This window comes from Pungitius pungitius, chromosome 20 (assembly GCF_949316345.1).
Source record: "Pungitius pungitius chromosome 20, fPunPun2.1, whole genome shotgun sequence".
NCBI lineage: Eukaryota > Metazoa > Chordata > Actinopteri > Perciformes > Gasterosteidae > Pungitius > Pungitius pungitius.
In genome coordinates, this window is record NC_084919.1 from 15,196,222 (window position 1) to 15,215,619 (window position 19,398).

General features: G+C 45.9%; 1 protein-coding gene across 3 annotated transcripts in view; it reads left to right on the top strand.

Annotated features, from left to right (window-relative positions):
* cd2ap (CD2-associated protein) overlaps positions 1-18,920 on the top strand; it is a 28,362-nt gene extending 9,442 nt beyond the window's left edge. Inside the window, exons 3-19 of one of the 3 annotated variants that reach the window (XM_062559497.1) lie at positions 93-270; positions 1,047-1,147; positions 1,650-1,833; positions 3,935-4,116; positions 5,611-5,698; positions 5,898-5,992; positions 6,704-6,802; positions 7,400-7,453; positions 8,683-8,719; positions 10,283-10,345; positions 12,261-12,405; positions 12,488-12,597; positions 14,519-14,634; positions 14,999-15,085; positions 15,652-15,857; positions 16,213-16,276; positions 17,176-18,920. In XM_062559497.1, the coding sequence (XP_062415481.1) occupies positions 93-270; positions 1,047-1,147; positions 1,650-1,833; positions 3,935-4,116; positions 5,611-5,698; positions 5,898-5,992; positions 6,704-6,802; positions 7,400-7,453; positions 8,683-8,719; positions 10,283-10,345; positions 12,261-12,405; positions 12,488-12,597; positions 14,519-14,634; positions 14,999-15,085; positions 15,652-15,857; positions 16,213-16,276; positions 17,176-17,217 (1,851 nt within the window). In that variant the 3' untranslated portion in view covers positions 17,218-18,920. The remainder of the gene's footprint in view (positions 1-92; positions 271-1,046; positions 1,148-1,649; positions 1,834-3,934; positions 4,117-5,610; positions 5,699-5,897; positions 5,993-6,703; positions 6,803-7,399; positions 7,454-8,682; positions 8,720-10,282; positions 10,346-12,260; positions 12,406-12,487; positions 12,598-14,518; positions 14,635-14,998; positions 15,086-15,651; positions 15,858-16,212; positions 16,277-17,175) is intronic. The other 2 variants (XM_037449317.2, XM_062559498.1) reach the window with 2 other exon arrangements.
* The last annotated feature ends 478 nt before the right edge of the window (positions 18,921-19,398 follow it).

Genomic DNA, 19,398 nt, shown 5'->3' on the forward strand with positions numbered 1-19,398 from the left:
TGAGCATTTCATGATGAGGAAGCACCTTTGCTGGTGGAACAGAGAACATCCCCCTTATGGCCATTTTTGGTGTATCTCTTAATGTTTTGCAGGAGGTGAAGAAGGAATCCAAAGAGGTGAAAGAAACAAAGAGTGAGCCAAAAGAGGAGGCCTCCCAGCCCCAGAGGAGAGACAAGAGCGCGGGCAACGTGGCCAACCTGGTCCAGAGGATGAGCACCATCGGCATCCCAACCGGAGGCTTCCTGCCTCAGCCACCAGCCGCCTCAAAGAGTAAGACGCTCTGCTTTCTGTCTGCTCCAGAGGTTCTCCTCTCTCTCTGATGCACTCCCACACTCCTCCCCAGTAGATGGTGAGAACTCGTGTCGTCTCGGATGTGATCCAGGAACTGATTATCTGGATCATGACCAAGCTAAACACTGTTTGCCTTTGAGTTACAGACGGACACCAACATTTCCCCGACCTTCAAACAACCTTTGAGACCTTCTTGGGTGGGAGGCAGTAAGGGAAATATAACGTTAGTAGAAAGGGTTTGTGGGCAGCAGGTAATGCTGGAGATGATACAGAGTTTGAACAGAAGAACAGGCAATGAGTTGTTGTCCATCACACCGTTCGACATGAAGCCAGCAACCTTTTTGCTCTTTCCTGCTTTTTGTTGCTTTTGTTCTTGTGGACCTGTCGGGGCCCATTGAGGCGTTAGCGGTATGTGCAACGAGGAGTGGAAAGTTATAAACGCTAAAAAAGCTGTCCAGATTTGCTTGGGGGGTGCATATGGCGCTGCATATCAGCGCTGCATATGGATTAGAAAATAGATTAGAAAAATCTGCAATCCAACAACAAACCAGAGCTGGTGACCAACTATAAAGTACAATGGGGGTTCACAGAGCCCATCGCTAAAAGATGCTTTGGGCTCTCTCTCTCACACACACACACACACACACACACACACACACACACACACACACAGCTTAGCTCTTCCCCCGTTTGACCAAACAACACAAACTCCAACTCCAACTGGATGCTGACTGGTGTGTTGTCGTCTCCCACAGAGCCCAAGAGGAGAAAGTGCAAAGTCCTGTTTGACTACCAGCCGCAGAACGAGGACGAGCTGGAGCTGAAAATCGGAGACGTCGTCGACGTCATCGAAGAGGTACTTTTTGAGCGCCTGCATCAACACGGATGACTTTCAATTTGCATTATTATTATTTCTGTTTCGAGAGGCTGAGTGAAGCGAGGGGCAAAGTCCTTTCCTGACCATCCAGACGAGCAGTTTTCAGCTGCTGACCTTTTTTTGGTGTTTAGGATAAACAAGGTGCTCGCTGGGTTGAAATTGGAGACGCTGTGGTTGTATTCTTCCAAACACTCAATGCATTCAACTGCTGGTTTGGGGTCTGAACTGGGGAGAGTTAGATGGGAGAGTTAGATGTGCGCTATCATGACTCTTTATGACAAATAACAACTGCAACAAAAGCACATTTCACTTTTCATGCTCTTAAATGTTGTATTCCCCCCGCACATGTCTGTGTGTGCATGCAACGGACACACTATCCCCCACTGCACCTGGAAGCCCCTAACAACCTTCCATTCTAATGGCCGAAACATTCCATTACTGGGTCACATTCTGTAAATCTCCCCATGTGTCCCCTGTGCAGGTGGAGGAGGGCTGGTGGAATGGCAACTTCAACGGCAAGTCAGGGCTGTTTCCCTCCAACTTTGTCAAAGAGCTGGACGCCACAGGAGAGGACGGAGACACCAGCGAAGGGGCCGCAGACGAGACCGGTGAGACGGGCCAGCGTAGTTTCAACAGCATGGGAGAAGACGTGTTTGTACTAAATGGTGAAGGGTTGGTTCTTCTTTGTCTTTAACTGAGGCTGTAATCAGATCGATCTCTTGCTTGAAACCTGGCTCACTGGAACAAACCTGTCAGGTGTCTCTTGCATTCCAGGCTACAGGTGCTACGCCACGTACACATTGGCTAAATGTCGCAGTCATTGTCGTGGATCAGGTCTTCCTTTAATGCATCCACTACTTATCTAATGGAAAAGGAGTGCTCTCACTGACTTTCAACTAGAACACCTAGACGCAACACACAAACTCAAGTCACAGGACATTGTGAATACAGTTTGAATCGAGAGTCCAACAGGAAAAACAAGATCTTCAATACTCCCCCCTCTAGTTACGGAGCAGCACAATAACAGGCCCTGTTAGCATGTGACCTCACCTTCCCTCACATCGATCTCAGAGCTTCTCCAAACCGCCCTACGGCCAGTCAAACGAGGTGCAGTACGGGTGAAGCAAGTCCTGACAGGAATGGCTGAGGCTTCCAACGTGTTTAAGCCTGATCAAACTAAATAGCGACAAGCTATGGCCCACTGGCACTAATGGAATAACAATGTACACTCACCGGCCACTTTATTAGGTACCCCATGCTAGTAACGGGTTGGACCCCCTTTTGCCTTTAGAACTGCCTCAATTCTTCGTGGCATAGATTTAACAAGGTGCTGGAAGCATTCCTCAGGGAGTTTGGTCCATATTGACATGATGGCATCACACAGTTGCCGCAGATTTGTCGGCTGCACATCCATGATGCGAATCTCCCGTTCCACCACATCCCAAAGATGCTCTATTGGATTGAGATCTGGTGATTGTGGAGGCCATTTGAGTACAGCGAACTCATTGTCATGTTCAAGAAACCAGTCTGAGATGATTCCAGCTTTATGACATGGCGCATTATCCTGCTGAAAGTAGCCATCAGAAGTTGGGTACATTGTGGTCATAAAGGGATGGACATGGTCAGCAACAATACTCAGGTAGGCTGTGGCGTTGCAACGATGCTCAATTGGTACCAAGGGGCCCAAAGAGTGCCAAGAAAATATTCCCCACACCATGACACCACCACCACCAGCCTGAACCGTTGATACAAGGCAGGATGGATCCATGCTTTCATGTTGTAGACGCCAAATTCTGACCCTACCATCCGAATGTCGCAGCAGAAATCGAGACTCATCAGACCAGGCAACGTTTTTCCAATCTTCTATTGTCCAATTTCGATGAGCTTGTGCAAATTGTAGCCTCAGTTTCCTGTTCTTAGCTGAAAGGAGTGGCACCCGGTGTGGTCTTCTGCTGCTGTAGCCCATCTGCCTCAAAGTTCGACGTACTGTGCGTTCAGAGATGCTCTTATGCCCACCTTGGTTGTAACGGGTGGTTATTTGAGTCACTGTTGCCCTTCTATCAGCTCGAACCAGTCTGGCCATTCTCCTCTGACCTCTGGCATCAACAAGGCATTTCCGCCCACAGAACTGCCGCTCACTGGATGTTTTTTCTTTTTCGGACCATTCTCTGTAAACCCTAGAGATGGTTGTGCGTGAAAATCCCAGTAGATTAGCAGTTTCTGAAATACTCAGACCAGCCCTTCTGGCACCAACAATCATGCCACGTTCAAAGTCACTCAAATCACCTTTCTTCCCCATACTGATGCTCGGTTTGAACTGCAGGAGATTGTCTTGACAATGTCTACATGCCTAAATGCACTGAGTTGCCGCCATGTGATTGGCTGCTTAGAAATTAAGTGTTAACGAGCAGTTGGACAGGTGTACCTAATAAAGTGGCCGGTGAGTGTATATCACAATGGTGTGTGTGTGCATTTTAGGATCCTGTCTAAAGTTGCGCCACCCTTGTTTCATTGTGTTGGTGTACCTTAGACAGGCTTTTATGAATGAATATTTTCATATTTAGTAATGCTTTATTGTGATCTGTGTATACATTCTATGGCCACCCGGTGGCTGAAAGGGGATTGACAGATATTTCCAGTCCTGTCTTACTGTCCAACTCACCAACTGCAATGTCAAACTTCTTGTACGTCGAACACATTTTGGCAATAAATGTTCCTGAGTAAGATGTGATTAAAGCTTGACCAGTGCTGTCTCTCCTCCCGCAGATGAAAGTGGGATGGAAAGCGCTGGCGCCCCCCCTGCGTCCCCGCAGCCCGCCGCTGGCAACGGAGTCATCGCTCAGCCCAAGAAGATCCACGGCGTGGGCTTCGGGGATATTTTCAGGAAGGGGTCGGTGAAGCTAAAGGCCCGGCTGCCAAGCACCGAGTCAGAGGAGAAGAAGGAGAAAGTGAGTGAGACGCAACATGCGCTGTTTGAAACACCATGTCTCTGAATGTGCAACACGTTAAAAGGCTCTGGGAACACACTGCAGATCATCATTACTCGGTAACCAACCTTTTACCTTTTTGGCAAACATTGGGTAGAGATGTTTGCCACTGGTGACGCGCTCACGGACCATCTGAAAACCCACAACAAGCACGGTTGTTTGATCGTGGCTCCGATGAACGGTGTATTTCAGGTGTACTTGATCATTGTATGTCAAATCACACGTACAATCAACTCATGCAAATGAAACGTTTCCATCTGTGGTTTATGCAAATTAACCAAAGTGCTGCACGTAGGCACATGTGAGGGTCTCTTAGCTACATCTATCCCACACGCGTATCCTGTCAAGAAGTACTTGCCCCATTGCTGGGTTCTTATTTCTATGCATTGTTTTTGTGGTGACACCCTGACTACGCAGAAGAACCTCATGCACACGTTGACCTGCTGACGTAGCACGTAGCGTCGCCTCACTACAGCAGCGTGCAACTCAGCCCTGAAGCCCTTCCCTTCCTTCTCGCTCCTCCTCTCACCTGCAATAGCTTCCTCCGCTGGCCTCCACTCGCATGTCTCATGTCTCACGCTCGTCCTCCATTTGGTCCCCGAGTTTGGGCCTGGTTACTTTTAGCAGGTTGATTGATGCTTTAGTTTCTTTTCCTAGAGCATGACAGTGCTCTTTATTTACGTGTAGTTTAATCCTGTGACTGACTAATCATCACCTACAAGCTGTGACATCACTTCCTTAGAAAAAGGTAGAATCCTCCTGAGTTTCACAGTTGACTGTTATTGCCTAATCCTTCTTTCTTTCCATATATTCTACAATCCAAAAAGGGGGGGTCCATCATTATATTATTATTTATCTATTTTCATTTGATAACATTCTGTGGTTTCTCAACGGCATTCCCATGGTAATCAACACAAGATTCTGCTCAAAGTACATAGTGCTTTACGACTTAGAAATAAAAAGAAAACTATTTAAAACCCCTTTCCACCTGACGTGGGTTTGTGCCTGATTGCTACATAAAGTTTACATCCTCGTATTCAGGTATCAAATGAGTCCTAAACAGGCCACAGAATGAATCAGCATTTTGTGAGTTTCTGGCATGCAAGGCATGCACTTCATTCTTTTTAGCTTGGTCTTTTTTGGATTCTCAATACCTGCTTTATGTTTGCTGTCTTTGAGGACTGAGGAGGAAAACTGATACAAGTGCGTTCAGAACCTCCCTTTGATGACACTGCTGTCTGCCGAGTGAGCGTTTCCATCTCAGACCCCCCCCCCCCCCCCCCTCTCGTAGAAGACACGCCCCTTTTTAATATCCCTTTAACCAACAGGAGAAATTTACTGCACCCCTCTCACACATACAAAGCAGACAGAGTTCGACACACACCCGTCTCACTGACGGGACATCCACTCATGTGCAATAAATCATTTCCATCTGTATGGTTTGCTTCATTTTAGCCAATCCCATCATTACCATCCGCTGCAAAGCCCGCCCATCCCAACATGACAGAGTCGCAGAGAGCCGACGGAGACGGCAAATCCAAAGGTAAAGGACCAAAATGTACTGCAGAGGGCGCTTTGACGTGTGGAGGAATGTGTTCTGTCCCCTCTGTGTGTCCAGCATGCTACCTCAGCCTAACATGTGACATGACCTAGAGCTCCTCTGTGTGGCTTTGTTATGATGAAACTTATTAAGAAATATGTTTGTGTTCATCTCAGCCGTCCCTCATTCTGTCTGTCCTCAGCTAAAGAGTACTGCAAGGTCACGTTTGCCTTTGAGGGGACAAATGAGGACGAGTTGACCATCAAGGAGGGCGATGTCATCCACATCCTGAGCAAGGTAAGCGTTCCTGCTCCTCTAAGGGAAACGGTCCATGTCATCACCATCTTCGACCCAATCCACTGGGTTCTAAATGGCAGCGACGTCCACGGCTCCAGCTGCAGAAGTGTAATGCACAGAAATATTCAAAATAGGATCAAGATATAGTCTACTTACTCTGGAATTTCCAAACAGGCCGTTCAGTTTGAGGGATCATTTGAAGCTGGAGGATTGTCTTTACAAACTATTTCCCTCTGTATGTTCTGAGATTGGGATTTTAAATAATTTTACAAATGAAAATACTGAATGGTTGTGAATGATGTTGAATGTGTATGTATGACTGGAATGGATGTGTAATGCCACAATAAATGAGAAACGTCCCTAGAGACGATCCCAACGTCCACCCTGAAGCCTTTCCTTACTTACCTCTGTTAAACGGGAGACTGCTTCGGCACTTTGCTGCTCTTTGATTTGACTCATTTCTCATAAGATGAGAAGGAATTTCATATGTTTTGCTGTTTTTCATCAAAATAGCACGAATGAGGGGGATGGGGAGGTCCGTAATCTCCAGGAGTAGAACGCTAGCGCCACCCAGTGGAGAAAGAGGAGAAGTGATCCCTGGTGTTCTGCACGGCACTTTGATCCAACTGTTTTCCTTGGATTCAGTGACATGTCGGAATAGACGGCCAATCGGAGAGAAAGTTACGTTTTTTATTTGGCGGTGTGCGGCAGGACACTGGAGAGCCCGGCTGGTGGCGAGGGGAGATTGGGGGCAAGGACGGCGTCTTCCCAGACAACTTTGTGGTCCTGGTGTCAGAAGCAGAGAAAGAGGTGGGATCACATCCATTCAGTCTTTTCTTCTTTGAAGCAAAACCAGACAAATACTCACACTTCTCAATGGTGAGGAGTTTCTCACTTGTAGGAATCCATTTGGGTTTTGGACTGTTTGTACATCAGAGCGTTTTAATGTAGTGTGAGGTTACAATGGGTCTCGCAACCCTCCAGCCCTATTTAATTAGTTCTCACCTTCCACCAGTTGAATCTGATTCACTTTGAGAATGTAACCCTTGAGGGGAATGTTTCAATTGACAAATATTCATTATTTTATTCAGAAATGGTAAGGTTATTTATTTGATTTGGCAATATATTAATGAATAGCAACCATATTTTTTATTTGTATTTAATAAAATAAATGTGTAAAACAGCTTATTTGTTATTTTGATGTGTTTCAATGGGAGCACTTTTGAAAGACGCTTTCTAATGAACCTTTTACTAAATCACTGTCTCCACCTCTGCTTCTGGATGTGTGATTTGTTTCGGGGGGGGGGGGGGGGTGGGGGGTTCTGCTCCCTGTGTGATTGGGGGGGGTGCCAACAGTATGGGATATTGGTTCACTGTAGACACATTCTGCTTGTGTTGGTGTTGCAGACGCCCACGTCGAGGGGGTCGCTGAGGTCGCCTGCCAAGCAGGACTCTGAGGAGGTAAGCCCTGAGTGGGTCCCTGAAGGAGTCCTCCCACTCACAACCTCACCAATCACAGTGCACAGATCACATTCCTTCCTCTACGGTCGCTCAGCATGACGTCACAACCACCACTGGAACCCCTGATCATGTGATCAGCCTGAAGGAAGTGAATCTGAAAATGATTTCCCCGGGTCTCGTCTCTTGGACTCAGTCCGTCACATGTGTTTTTGTTAGACTTAAGTGGGTGGAACTCATGCCCCCTGGTGAGGTGTCGAGGGCCTGAGCTCCTTCATAACAGTTTGTACATTTTGAAATGATATCTCCTTTGAGAGCAACACTGAGAGTCTGGATGTTGAACTCTTTTTCCGTCAGTGGTTGTTCAATGTAGATCAGTACACTTAATAAAGTGATGCTCAAAGTGCAATTTGAGGTACTTGTGACTACATTAGACAGTACTGTGTGTACTCCACTTATCCATACTGTTAAGTTGTGTATATAAAGTAGACAAGGAGCTCCACTTTTACCAACTTACTGAAAAGCATTATGTGAAAAAAGAATACTCTTTCTGGCAGCATATTTAGATGTGAATACTTTGACTTTAGTAGCATCTTCTTTGTAGTCTCACTGCTTTATTAAGGACATGAATCGAAGGGATACTGAAAGTTCATTAGTGTGTTTTTAGGTTTAGGATGAGCCCATGACACATGGTGATTCGTGGCTCCCTTTGTGCTCTTTAACCCCTGAATGCACTGGTTGTGACTTTGTAGTCATGTGACTGCATGGGCGCTTCGGGGAACTCCACATGGCATCACACAGAATTAAGCGGGCTCCAATCCGCTTTCCTGTGTTGAAATGTAATTTTAGGGATGGCCTGGGTGAACAGTTACTCGTGTTGGACGTGGTTGGAAGAATGTGATGTGTTTCTGCTGCTGCTGCCGTGGTGCAGACCCAATGATCACAAAGATGAAACAAAAAACACTTCTATTGTTGAATGATCAGAAAGTAGAAACTGGGAAACAACAACACGAGGCCTTGAGGGTCTGTTATACAATTTGATCTCTGTCCTATTACAGAACGGCTTTCCTGTCTTTTTACTGTATGTAGGTCATGTTCTAGGCTGTGGCTGTGGTACCTTTTTAGATGTGTGCTACTTTGTGCCGTACGGCTTTAGCATTCTGCAGTTGAGAAAGCAGATGTGAGTCACAATGGCTTATTTATCTCCCTCTGTCTTTCTCTCCTGCCACCAGAAGCCGAAGAAGCCACCTCCTCCGTCGAAAAGCACCGGTAAGTAACCTGTGACGCCCTCGGCCGGTGCCAGCAGTCAGCGGGGAGTGTAAGGAAATGAAGCCACTTGATTTATTGCAGTAGACACACCTGGTTCTCCAACAAAAGCTCACCTCGTCCTGAATGGATTCTCCTTTTATACTCTTCCAGTGTGTGTCAGTAGATGCACTGAGTCAATGGTGTTCATTCAGGTTGAAGAATAAAGGATGGGTGAAAAAAACGTTTGTTGTTGTAGTTCTCATTTCAGTCACAAGAGCCCAGTCACAAGAGTGCAGCATTATAGAATTCTAAATTGAGCCAAAGACATTCTTTTTTTTTCTCCATCCATGTAGTTTCAAACCAATTAAGAAAACTTGTCACCGATGTCACATTACTTGCTAAGAAACAACGTGTGTACCTTGAGAAATATCCAACTCACATGGGAGAAATCCCCGACCCTTTTAATCCTATTAGGCACATCCAGCAGTGTTGCACGGCAACCTCTGGTGGCTGAAACGAGTATTACAACAACAAAAGCCGATCAAATGATCCCAGCACAGAACCATTTGGAATGAAGTCAGACTTGTAAATGCCACAGGTCATAATCCTCACAGCTCTGTGCCCTTTCACAAACACCCCCCTCCCTAAACAACCCTGATTACTAAATCTGAGCATGTATGACCATCTCACATTAGTGCATGCAACATTGACACGCATTTTTCAGGTCAAATCAAAGTAAATTGAAACTACAACAACAAAAAGGCCTAGACCCCCAGACTTTACCTGGTAAGAGTAAATTGTGTTCCCTTTACACCATGTTTCTGAAATCCCATCAGGGCTGAATCATTAATCTGTCAAGTGGCTGTGATCATTGGGTCAGGTGGTTTGGCAGGAGAATGGAGAACGCTCATGTGCAGAGCTCAGTGAGGACTTTTTTCTTCTTGGTCATCTCCTGGCCTCCGGTTGCCGAAATAATTTAAGTCACAGTGGAGCAAGCATTACATGTACTTGTTGTACCACATAATACATGCAACCTCTCCCAGAAGAGCTCCGTTCAAGAAGTATGCGCCACTTTCCCTTAAAGGGATTTCAGCAAACATAGAAGTAAAATGGAGCTTACTTTCATCATGGAGGGCCGATGTTAATGAGGCACTGAATAGTAAAGATTGCATAAGTGGGGGAGATTCTCCATTTTGATTGAGACATCTTTTTATCAATGCAATAATAAGAACTGATGAGAAGTAGGGCGGCACGGTGGTGTGGTAAGTACTGACCGTGTTGGAGGTGTACGATGTGTTGTTCTTTCTCGCTTCTTAAGGACTCCACCATCTGCAGTCTGCAAAATGCACGTTTCCTGTCTGCACTGGAAGTGTTTGCATTCACTGTAAACCACTGCGTCTCTATGTGACACACACACAGTACAGTGAGACGTATGAGACATGTGTATGCGACTGTCTCTCAGCACCTGCTAGTGAGCCAGAGCCTTACGGAGTCTGAATGTGTGTGTTAAGTTTCCACGTCATTGTCTGCTGAGTCTTCGTGTGGACAGACTGGACAGACTGTGGACCATGTTTGGTTTTTCAGCTCACAGGGCGGAGGTTCCCAGCGCCGAGAAGAAGCCCCATCCCACCAGGCCCGAGGACCGAGGTAGGACTTCCTCACCCTCTTTCCTCAGCGTCCTTCACAACGAGCGTGCTGTCCTCCGTGTCCCCACTGCTGACCTGACGGGGGACCATTTACCCAGCAGCCATTCTGTTTCTTTTTGAGTCATCTCTACCTTGTTTCCATTGGGACTTCTTTTGAAAGTAGTGGTTGCTTAGCAACCTCTTGCCTTGTGACTGATTGGTGTACACACCGATGACATGAATGTGTTGGTAGAATTTTTACCTGCTCGGCTGCTTGAAGTGAGGATATCTCAGTATGTTACGTCAGGCTGTAAACGTCTATTCGGAAAAACAAGGCCTTAAAACTACCAACTTTGAGTAAGCGAGTACAAACGATGGGATGTTGTGACTTTGCACATATGTCAAAATCACATGATTGTTAAAAAGCAGCTTATGGAGAAACAATAATGCAACGATGACTTTGAAATGAATACAAACATCATTTAAGAAGACGATAGCACAATGTAACCTCTTTCCAAAGTCTCTATGACATTCCTTTAATCTTCAGTGGGTGTTTTGATTCACAGCAGACAACAAAACTACCTTTCCTCCTCCTCAAGTTCCTCTGCCGAGGTTTAACCCTCACCGACTCATTTCCTGCTCGTCAAACCTATTACCCACAGTGTCTTTTGTGTCACTTACAGCTTCCACCCTTCCAACATCAGTCAACATTTGTCCTTTGCTCCCAGCTTGTCCCCTCACATTAAACAAGTACACGCCAGGTCCCCCCTTCACATACACTGACTGTAAGTCATGTTAAAGTGAGCAAATCTCCTTTGATCCTCATCACACTCTTGCTCGACACCTCATCTTTTTGAAATGTTTGCAACTAGAAAATGAACACGTTCCTGTTTGTTTTTGACGTTATTGCGTTGACTCACAAAGCGAGTCAAAGTGAGCACAGATTGTTATTACGTAAGAATATAAGAAATCATCTCTGGCTCGCTGCTGAGAAGCTTTGAGTTTGTCAATGTTCTCCTGGGATACCGTCGTTTTTGTGCCTCATCTGAATGATGGAGGCAACCATCTGTCAATGTGGATGGAGGTTCTCTCTTATGGTGGTTCTACCTGATGGTGGTTCTATCTGATGGTGGTTGTCCCTGCAGTGGTCCTGCCGTACACCTGTTCTGCTACTTGCGATTACTGGTATCATTTCTGTTGTAGGACTTGAATGTATTGTACATCTTTTACATTGTTGATTCTGTACACATGACATCCATTGCAGTCTGTCCATCCTGATAGAAGGATCCTCCTCTGATGTTCTCACTAAGGTTTCTTCCCTTTTTTCCCCATTGAAGGGTTTTTTGGGGAGTTTTTCCTGTGCCGATGTGAGGGTTTTAGGACAGAGGATGTTTCATGTGTACAGACTGTAAAGCTCTCTGAGGCTAAATTGGAATTTGCAATTTTGGGCTATACAAAATAAAATGAATTGACTTGAATCACAGTGAGCCCGCCCTAAAGCATTCCCTGCTTTATGTTCTATGAGACTGGAAATTCAACATCCTTCACTAAATCAACACCATGCTGCATTGGAAAAGACTCAAAACTAAAGAGCGAGACCATAAAATCATGTTTACCGAAGTAAGAAATGAAGTTAGAAACAGTCATTTTATTATTAAGATAAATAAGAGGCACTCCAAACAATGACACAGTGCTACTAGACCACAAGACGTTCAGCTGAGGACAAACTGAGCAAATAAGCTGGTTGAACATCCATTTGTCCTGGTCACTTTATCACAGCACAAAACAAAGGGACTTTTGACTTTTAGACTCCGACTTGTAAAGGATTTTCATCGGGTTCCCTGTGCACCCATGTTAAGGTGGAGTCATGTTTTGCCTCGGTTTCATCAACATCTTGTTCCACCTGTCCACTCACCTGTGCTCTCCTCTGTTTTCAGTTGACAGGCCGGATCCCAAACCATCCAAGCCTGCGGCGCCGATGGTCCCGCCCAAGAAGCCCGTGCCCCCTCCCGGCAAAGGCCGGCCGGGAGGCTTTGTGCCCAAGAGGCCGGACAAGCCTCTGGCCCCCTCGCCCAACCTCAAGTGAGTCCCTGAGGCCGTGTGTGTATCCGGCTGTGGCTGCATCTCGATAATTTACTGGTGTTGTGCTCATCGGTATCTACAGGCACAATGGAGAGGTGCCTTCTACGAGACCAAAGTCTGACTTGGAGCCTTTGGTGCCCGCGAAACCCAGAACGCTGTCGGGGGAAGCGGGGGAGAAGTCCTCGGATACGGGTATGTATACACTATTATAACTCGGGGAGATGAAATCCAGCGCTTTGATTGGTTGAAAGCGAGTCACGGGGGTGCATTATTCAGTGATAATGTACAGTACCTGTTAACATTGACCGATCGTTCCATATCACTGTGCACTCAAAGTAACACGTTAGATTTTGTGCGACCGTTAGTTGGCATTTTAGCTTTTAGCTCGGTGGTTATCGCCAGAAAAAAAGACAGAAATCCCACAAATGATCGTTTTGAGGCAATGTGAGCTTTCACAACCGGACATTAAGGTGGAGTCATGATGTGAATGAATGAGATGGTGAGGGACCCAATGCTGTTTACATTCACATAGGGAACTATTTTTTCTCTAGACTGATGAAATGTGACACACAACGTTTGGTAGCTACAACTATTTTGTGCTGATAGGCAGTTATTTACTTACTTATTTATAATGTCGCTGGTAACCGTGTTATAAAAGCAACAAGGTACTTGAGGCTGTACTTTATCTTCAATAATGCAACTACACCCTCGAACTGTTCCATTATTGGACAGTAAAGTACAGCATCTTGTACCTTATTGCTTTACTGCACTATGGGTCAAACCCTGATGAACGGGGTTATTGGTTTTGGTGGTTCTTGATTATTTGAAATACAGAGCGATTTGTAGTGAAACCAAATGTTCCACGAGGGAGACGAGTGCTCTTCACGCTATGGAGTCGTTTTCAATCCGTTTTGTAGGCCAACAGCAGTCAATAGATTAGTTCCCCATGTGATGTTTGCTGCGACGACACTGCAGGCTGATTCCTAGAAATTCTAGTCCTCAAAGCAACTTGCATGAACAACAAGAAATAATCATTCCACCAGATCCCAACACATACCTGGTGTGACGAATGCTATGATCAAACCAAACAAGCAGATTCCTTGTGTATATAACAAATACCAAATATGGAAGAGTTTACTGAAACTAAATCCCAGCTAATTTCCCCATTTTGGGTTCCAACCCCCTGAGGTGTGTCTTGCTTGATGCACCTGGATGAAATGTATAGACGGCCTCCAGTAGCTGTACCTGGACTCAAAGTGTAGTTTTCCGGGATATGCAAATCCCCACCACAAGAAGCACTAGTCATTTGTTCTATAGTCACTCCCCCTCTCCAAAGCCACACGGGGCCCAGGCAGAAAAGCCCCACGAGAACAAAATGGAGATTCCCCTTGTGGTTGTGAGAGACATCACCGGCACACGGTGCGATCATGTGACTGTTAGATGGTTCACTGATGGATTGATTAAGATCCCCTGTCGAAGAATACCTCTATAATATCAGTCCTTCCAAGAGTCCCAGCAGGTCCATCAACAAGCACTGACTGTTTGCATCAATGTGCAACTTTGCTTTTAATAAAGTGGCAAAGGGTGTGAGAGTGAGTGAGCCTGGGGGAGCTGAATGGATGAAAAGGCCGGGGGAGGAGAAGCATCGACGTGATGCACGCAAGGGGCGTGGGGAGGGTCAGGAGGAAAATCAATCAAGGGACGAGCTAAGTGTTGAGCTTCATCTTGTTCCTCTCTACCCGAGAGTACTGCGTCCATTAAAGGTTCTCACACACACACACACACACACACACACCGCTGTGTCCAATCTCGCCTCTGGCCACATGTGATTATTTTTTGCAGCAAGTTTGCCACTTGGAAGCTGCTAAGTGCTGTTACACAACGGCAGCTAAAGGGAGGTGGGAGGACCCCTTGTGTCCTCTGCTTAAGTTTGTCCTGCTCGTCTCCACACACTCGTAAACTTGAAAGTCGTAAAAGTTGAATTCTTCCAGTGCCTTCATTTCCTGTTTATAGGTGTTTAGTATGTTTTAGAACTAATTATTTACTTTGTTCACCACATCGATGTTCTTTCCACTTGTTGCCCCCCCCCCCCCCCCCCATCTACTCCGCACAGATCTGATTAGTTTTGAGGAGATGTCGTCCACCTCGGAGAAGCTCTCTCACCTCACTGCTAACAGACCAAAGATGCCTGGCAGGAGGCTGCCTGCCCAGTTCGGCAGAGGACCTTCGGTGAGCCCACTTCTACTGTGGAAGGGGTCCTAACCCTTCTATGCAGCACTTTGGATCGGTTCTGATAACCGGTCGTTTTTGGATCTGGGTCCAGTGGGCCGAACACACTAGACAGGATAGCTGGTTATCCTTTTTATTGGATTAACAGGTTATGAGCGTTAATTGATCCACTTCCTGTGTGCCATGTTAGTCATTGACTAATGGCGTCAGTGGCCCTTAAAGGGCTCGGAGAGGTTTCAACACTGGTAAAGAGATTCCATCTACCAAGTGTCTGTTACACACACAGCTCAGCGCGTTGGGACAGTAGCTGTCAGGAGCCACCTGACAGTGGGTTTAACGTCAATCCAACTCTCTCCCCTCGCAGCCCACCAAGGAGGTGAGCGTGGAGAAGTCCTTGAAGGTCGATGACGTGGATCCTGCTGCCAAACCAAAGCTGACAGAAACCAGGAAGGTAACTGACAGCCGTGTCCATTTATATACATGCCACATTTAACTCGCATGCTCCAAAGCCCCCAAAATCCAAAGATCCATATAACTTGCATGATGAGAAGTCCAAACGTTCGCAGCTCAGCGCTAAATTTGTTGTGGCCCTCACCTTGTGGTTTCTTGTCCACACACATATTCATTTGAATTGAAGGGCCATCTGCTCAGGCAGCATTTCCTTAATTGCCTCAGATGCTATCTAGTCAGCATTAGTCATGGTTAGGCTGTGTCCTCCTCACCACCCTCTTGTTCACAGCGGGTCTCCAGGGCAGCTGCAATGAACCTATTGTGGTTACAATAGAAAAGTTCTTCATTGTCTGAGTTTTTAACCAAATGCAAGCTAAGTATTAAGAAACCTCCACACAGTGTGACGAACACAACATCGGATACAGTTGACAGTTTAAAATGCAACTTTAACCTGCAGCCTTTAAGGATATGATGAACGCCGTCCGTCCTCAGCAGATAGGAGACGGTTGGACGCGTCTAAAAGGCACCATCATTTGTTCTGACTGTCTTTTGTCTTTGTCCTCACAGCCTTCCACCAACTCGTTATCTCAGACGCCGCCACCCATCGGACCCGACTGCACAAGCGCCAAGGCCAAGCCAAGCCCTGCGGCGGCCCCCAGCCCGGAGGGCGGGACCCGGCTGGAGGCCGACGAGGCCAACGCCGAGCTGGACGAGCTGAGGGGCCAGATGAAGAAGCTGCTGCTGTCCGTGGAGCTGTTGAAGGCCCAGCAAACGTAAAGCCTTCCCTGCACACCCTGCAGGAACACGACATGTTCTACTGGTTCTACTGGTTTCCAACTGGCTGTTAAATGATTAAACATTGGGACGAGGTTTTCAGATGAAATGGGCTGCTCAGTATCTGGCTCACTACAAAGGTCACTGAGCATTTACTCATACATGGATTGATTTATATTGACATGCAGCTGCATGATGATACTTGGAATATAATTCAGAGACATTTGGCTTAGTCAGTTTCTTGGCATTTTTTTATTTTCAAATGAAAACGTTATATTAGATTGGTTAATTAAATCTGCATTATCCATATATGCTGCCATGTGCACACTAATGTCTCTCTTCTATCTCTTCCAGGAAAGAGATAGCGGAGCTAAGAGGAGAGCTGGATGAGGAGAGGCTGAAGCGCGTCGCCCTGCAGGTAACATCCATCGCCATAGCAACACACGCTGTGCTGTCGACATTTGTTGGTTTAACCGACAGAACAAAGACGTGACTGGAATGTTGCTTGAAATTAAAAGATTCCGCCCCCCGGCCTTATCCGTCCCTCACCACATTTATTCTGACATTTAGACAACCCTGAAGATAATTGCAGTAAAATAATAATTTCCAGTAATACTGTTGCACCTCAAATAACCTCTTCATAAAAAAGCTGATTCTCCTCCTGTTAGTCACATGCTCGCATCAGTCATTCAGCCTCCTGTGCTCTGACGTCAACCGCCATCACGGGTCGGACAATTCCATTTAAAGAATAAAAACCTCAGCCCCTCCCAGCAGGACATTGATTCCAACCACATCCCAGGAGGAGGGGGTGCCACACACACACAGCTGCAGATTAGTTGCAGATTAGTCGCCAACCAGGGAGCGCCGAATGAAGACGATGCAGAGATTGCTGTCCCACCTGTTCCTCTCTGCACTCGTTCTGCTGGCCTCCTGTGCACCCACAGTCTTGTGTTTGGGGGTTTGTTTGAGCCTGTGGATGAAGTTCTACCCTCCCAAGCTTTGGCTGGAGAGAGAATATCTGTTTAATAATAATAATAGTACCACTGATTGGATGACGATGTAGCTACAGCCAAGTGTTGTTCCCATAATTCAAACACAGCAGCTCAAAGGGGTTGAAATCTTCCAGCTTAGGACTCGCTGTTTAATGAAGTTCTTCACTGTTCTACACCTGATCCTGGGAGGTTCGACAATGGGGCCTCAGGGGGCTGCTGGCTGGACCACGGGCTCCAAGCCCTCTCTGGCAGATGGAGAAGGTCTCCATCACTGCTCTTCTTCTTCACCGTCCTGATCGGGTGTGTGTCTCATTGTGTCCCCCAGGTGGAGATAGACAAACTGAAGCGGAGCGTCCATTCGACGTGAAGCCCTGGGGGCCATGGCGGACCAACCGGGGAGGGGGGGTGACCACGAGAACCACCTCGAGCACAATCCTTCTTTTCCTCTGGGTGACCGAAGAAAATAAACTATTTGTAACCTTTACACTTTTGCACATATAGAAACATTATCAAAAGAAAGATATAATTAATCTACAAATGTCTTTTTTTTGCCAACAAAACAAAAAAACAACCGAGGCCTTACTTCCTACTACTGCTCTCTCTCTCTCTCTCTCTCTCTCTCTCTCTCTCTCTCTCTCTCCCAGCGTTCCTTGAACCCCTCACTGAGGAGGGGTCGCTCTGTACTACTGACTTTGTTTTCCTCGCCTCATTTTTCTGTCCCGTGTATTTTTAAAGATGCCCAGATGAAAATGTTTGATTTCAGTTAAAAGCTTCTGATTCTTAGTGGATTTTTTTTTCTTCTCATGGAGGCAGAGCTCGGCTTTCTTCAGCCTTTTTATATGTTTTCTTTGTAGCAGGGCCACCCAGGGTAACACTACTGTGCCTGTTGAAAAAGCTAAAAACAGAATTCTATTGTATTATATAAGTGTTTCTACCAGGAGGGGACATGCTCACCTCCTGGAGTCTGCGAGTTTGCAGCATAGTATATCGTATATCTCTATTTTCTAAGTGTACTGAGATTCCTCAATCCTAATCTGGGCCCTCCTTTTATATCGAGCCATCTGACTGGCAGGAACTTCTCAGAAGTTGTAACTTGTAATACAGATGAATCCACACACACACACACGCACACTGATGGGAGGGTCTGGTGTGTTTTCTATTGTGCACGATAATCAGTTCTCTGTTCATCCTACATGATCAGTGCGTCCTCTACTTCCCAGGATGCCAGCTAGCAGCGCTATCCATCTGTCTGCATCTTTGAACCCAAACTGGAACATCAGATGTTCTGCATTCATGCAACCCCCTGATTTTAGATTCTTTTTGTTTTTGCGATTCCATTATCATATCAAAATCACTGAAATGTATCAATATCTGTTCACTGTGACCACATTAATGCGTCTTCATCCATTACTTTTTATGACAACAGTAACTTCTGTCTAATAGAAAAGTGAACATTGCCACCTCACTGATACATTGATATTTATAACATTGTCAAAAAGAACTAAGATTTTTTTCAGTTATTAACACGATGTAATTCTACAAATATCAACTCTTTCTAAGAAGTTTCATGTTGGGCACAGAAGCATTTTGCTCCAAGCTGCAGTGATGGACCTCCTCCACATGGGGGCACTGCAGAAGGACATGGCGTCTGTCCATCGGGGCCGACGGCTGCATCCGCGAGCATTGATCTCAGTATTTAGTCTGTGGAACATGTTCTTTCACTAATGTCTTAAACGAGTGTGACTTTGCTTTTAAAGCATCCTCGGGCTTCCTTCCATGTGTCGGCTGTGCGCGTGTGTGAGTGCTTTCACACTCTGACCAAGTTGATGATGCATATCCGACCTTCCTCACGCGACCCCTCGATGCCTCACACTCCCTTTAGGCAACAGTAACCTCTGTAACGCAACATAACTTCCACATTGTTGTACATTCCACAGTTTGACATCAAGACAGACAAAGAAATCTGTGCACATTTAGAACATGATTCTTTTTTTTTTTTTTTTACAAGAGCTGTATCCTTGCGTGAGCTGAGATTCTGTTCAAAGGCTTAATAAATATCGTCTTTATTTACTTTCATGGTCTTATTTTGTTTGCGTTTGGACTAAAAGGTTTTCAAGGATGGCCTTACTTTTGTCACGCTTGAAAAAGAAAAATTGCTAAAGTACATAATGTGGAATCATGGAGTAGCAAGTAGGGACTCCTCAGAGGGAGGGTCTCCCTCCCCACTGATTACTGAGGTCACCAGGCAGAGTCCAGTTTCTCTACGGAGATCCAGGTCTGGTGGGGGTTCCTTTAGTTCAAGACTCTGCAACAAGCTGTCGGTGTTTTCATTTCTCAGTGCCGACATTTCCTGAAGGCAACGCGGTTGAGGAATTCCTGTTTTACCTAAACAACCGCAGAACTGGAAAAAAAAAATTATATTTGCCCAAAAACATTTTTCATTCACTTTTTTTTAATATGACTTCTCTGCCACATAAAAAACGTAAAACACAACGTCTTCTCTCTGGAGGCTTTCACGTGGGCGCACATCCAGCTGCTTCCACTGAAG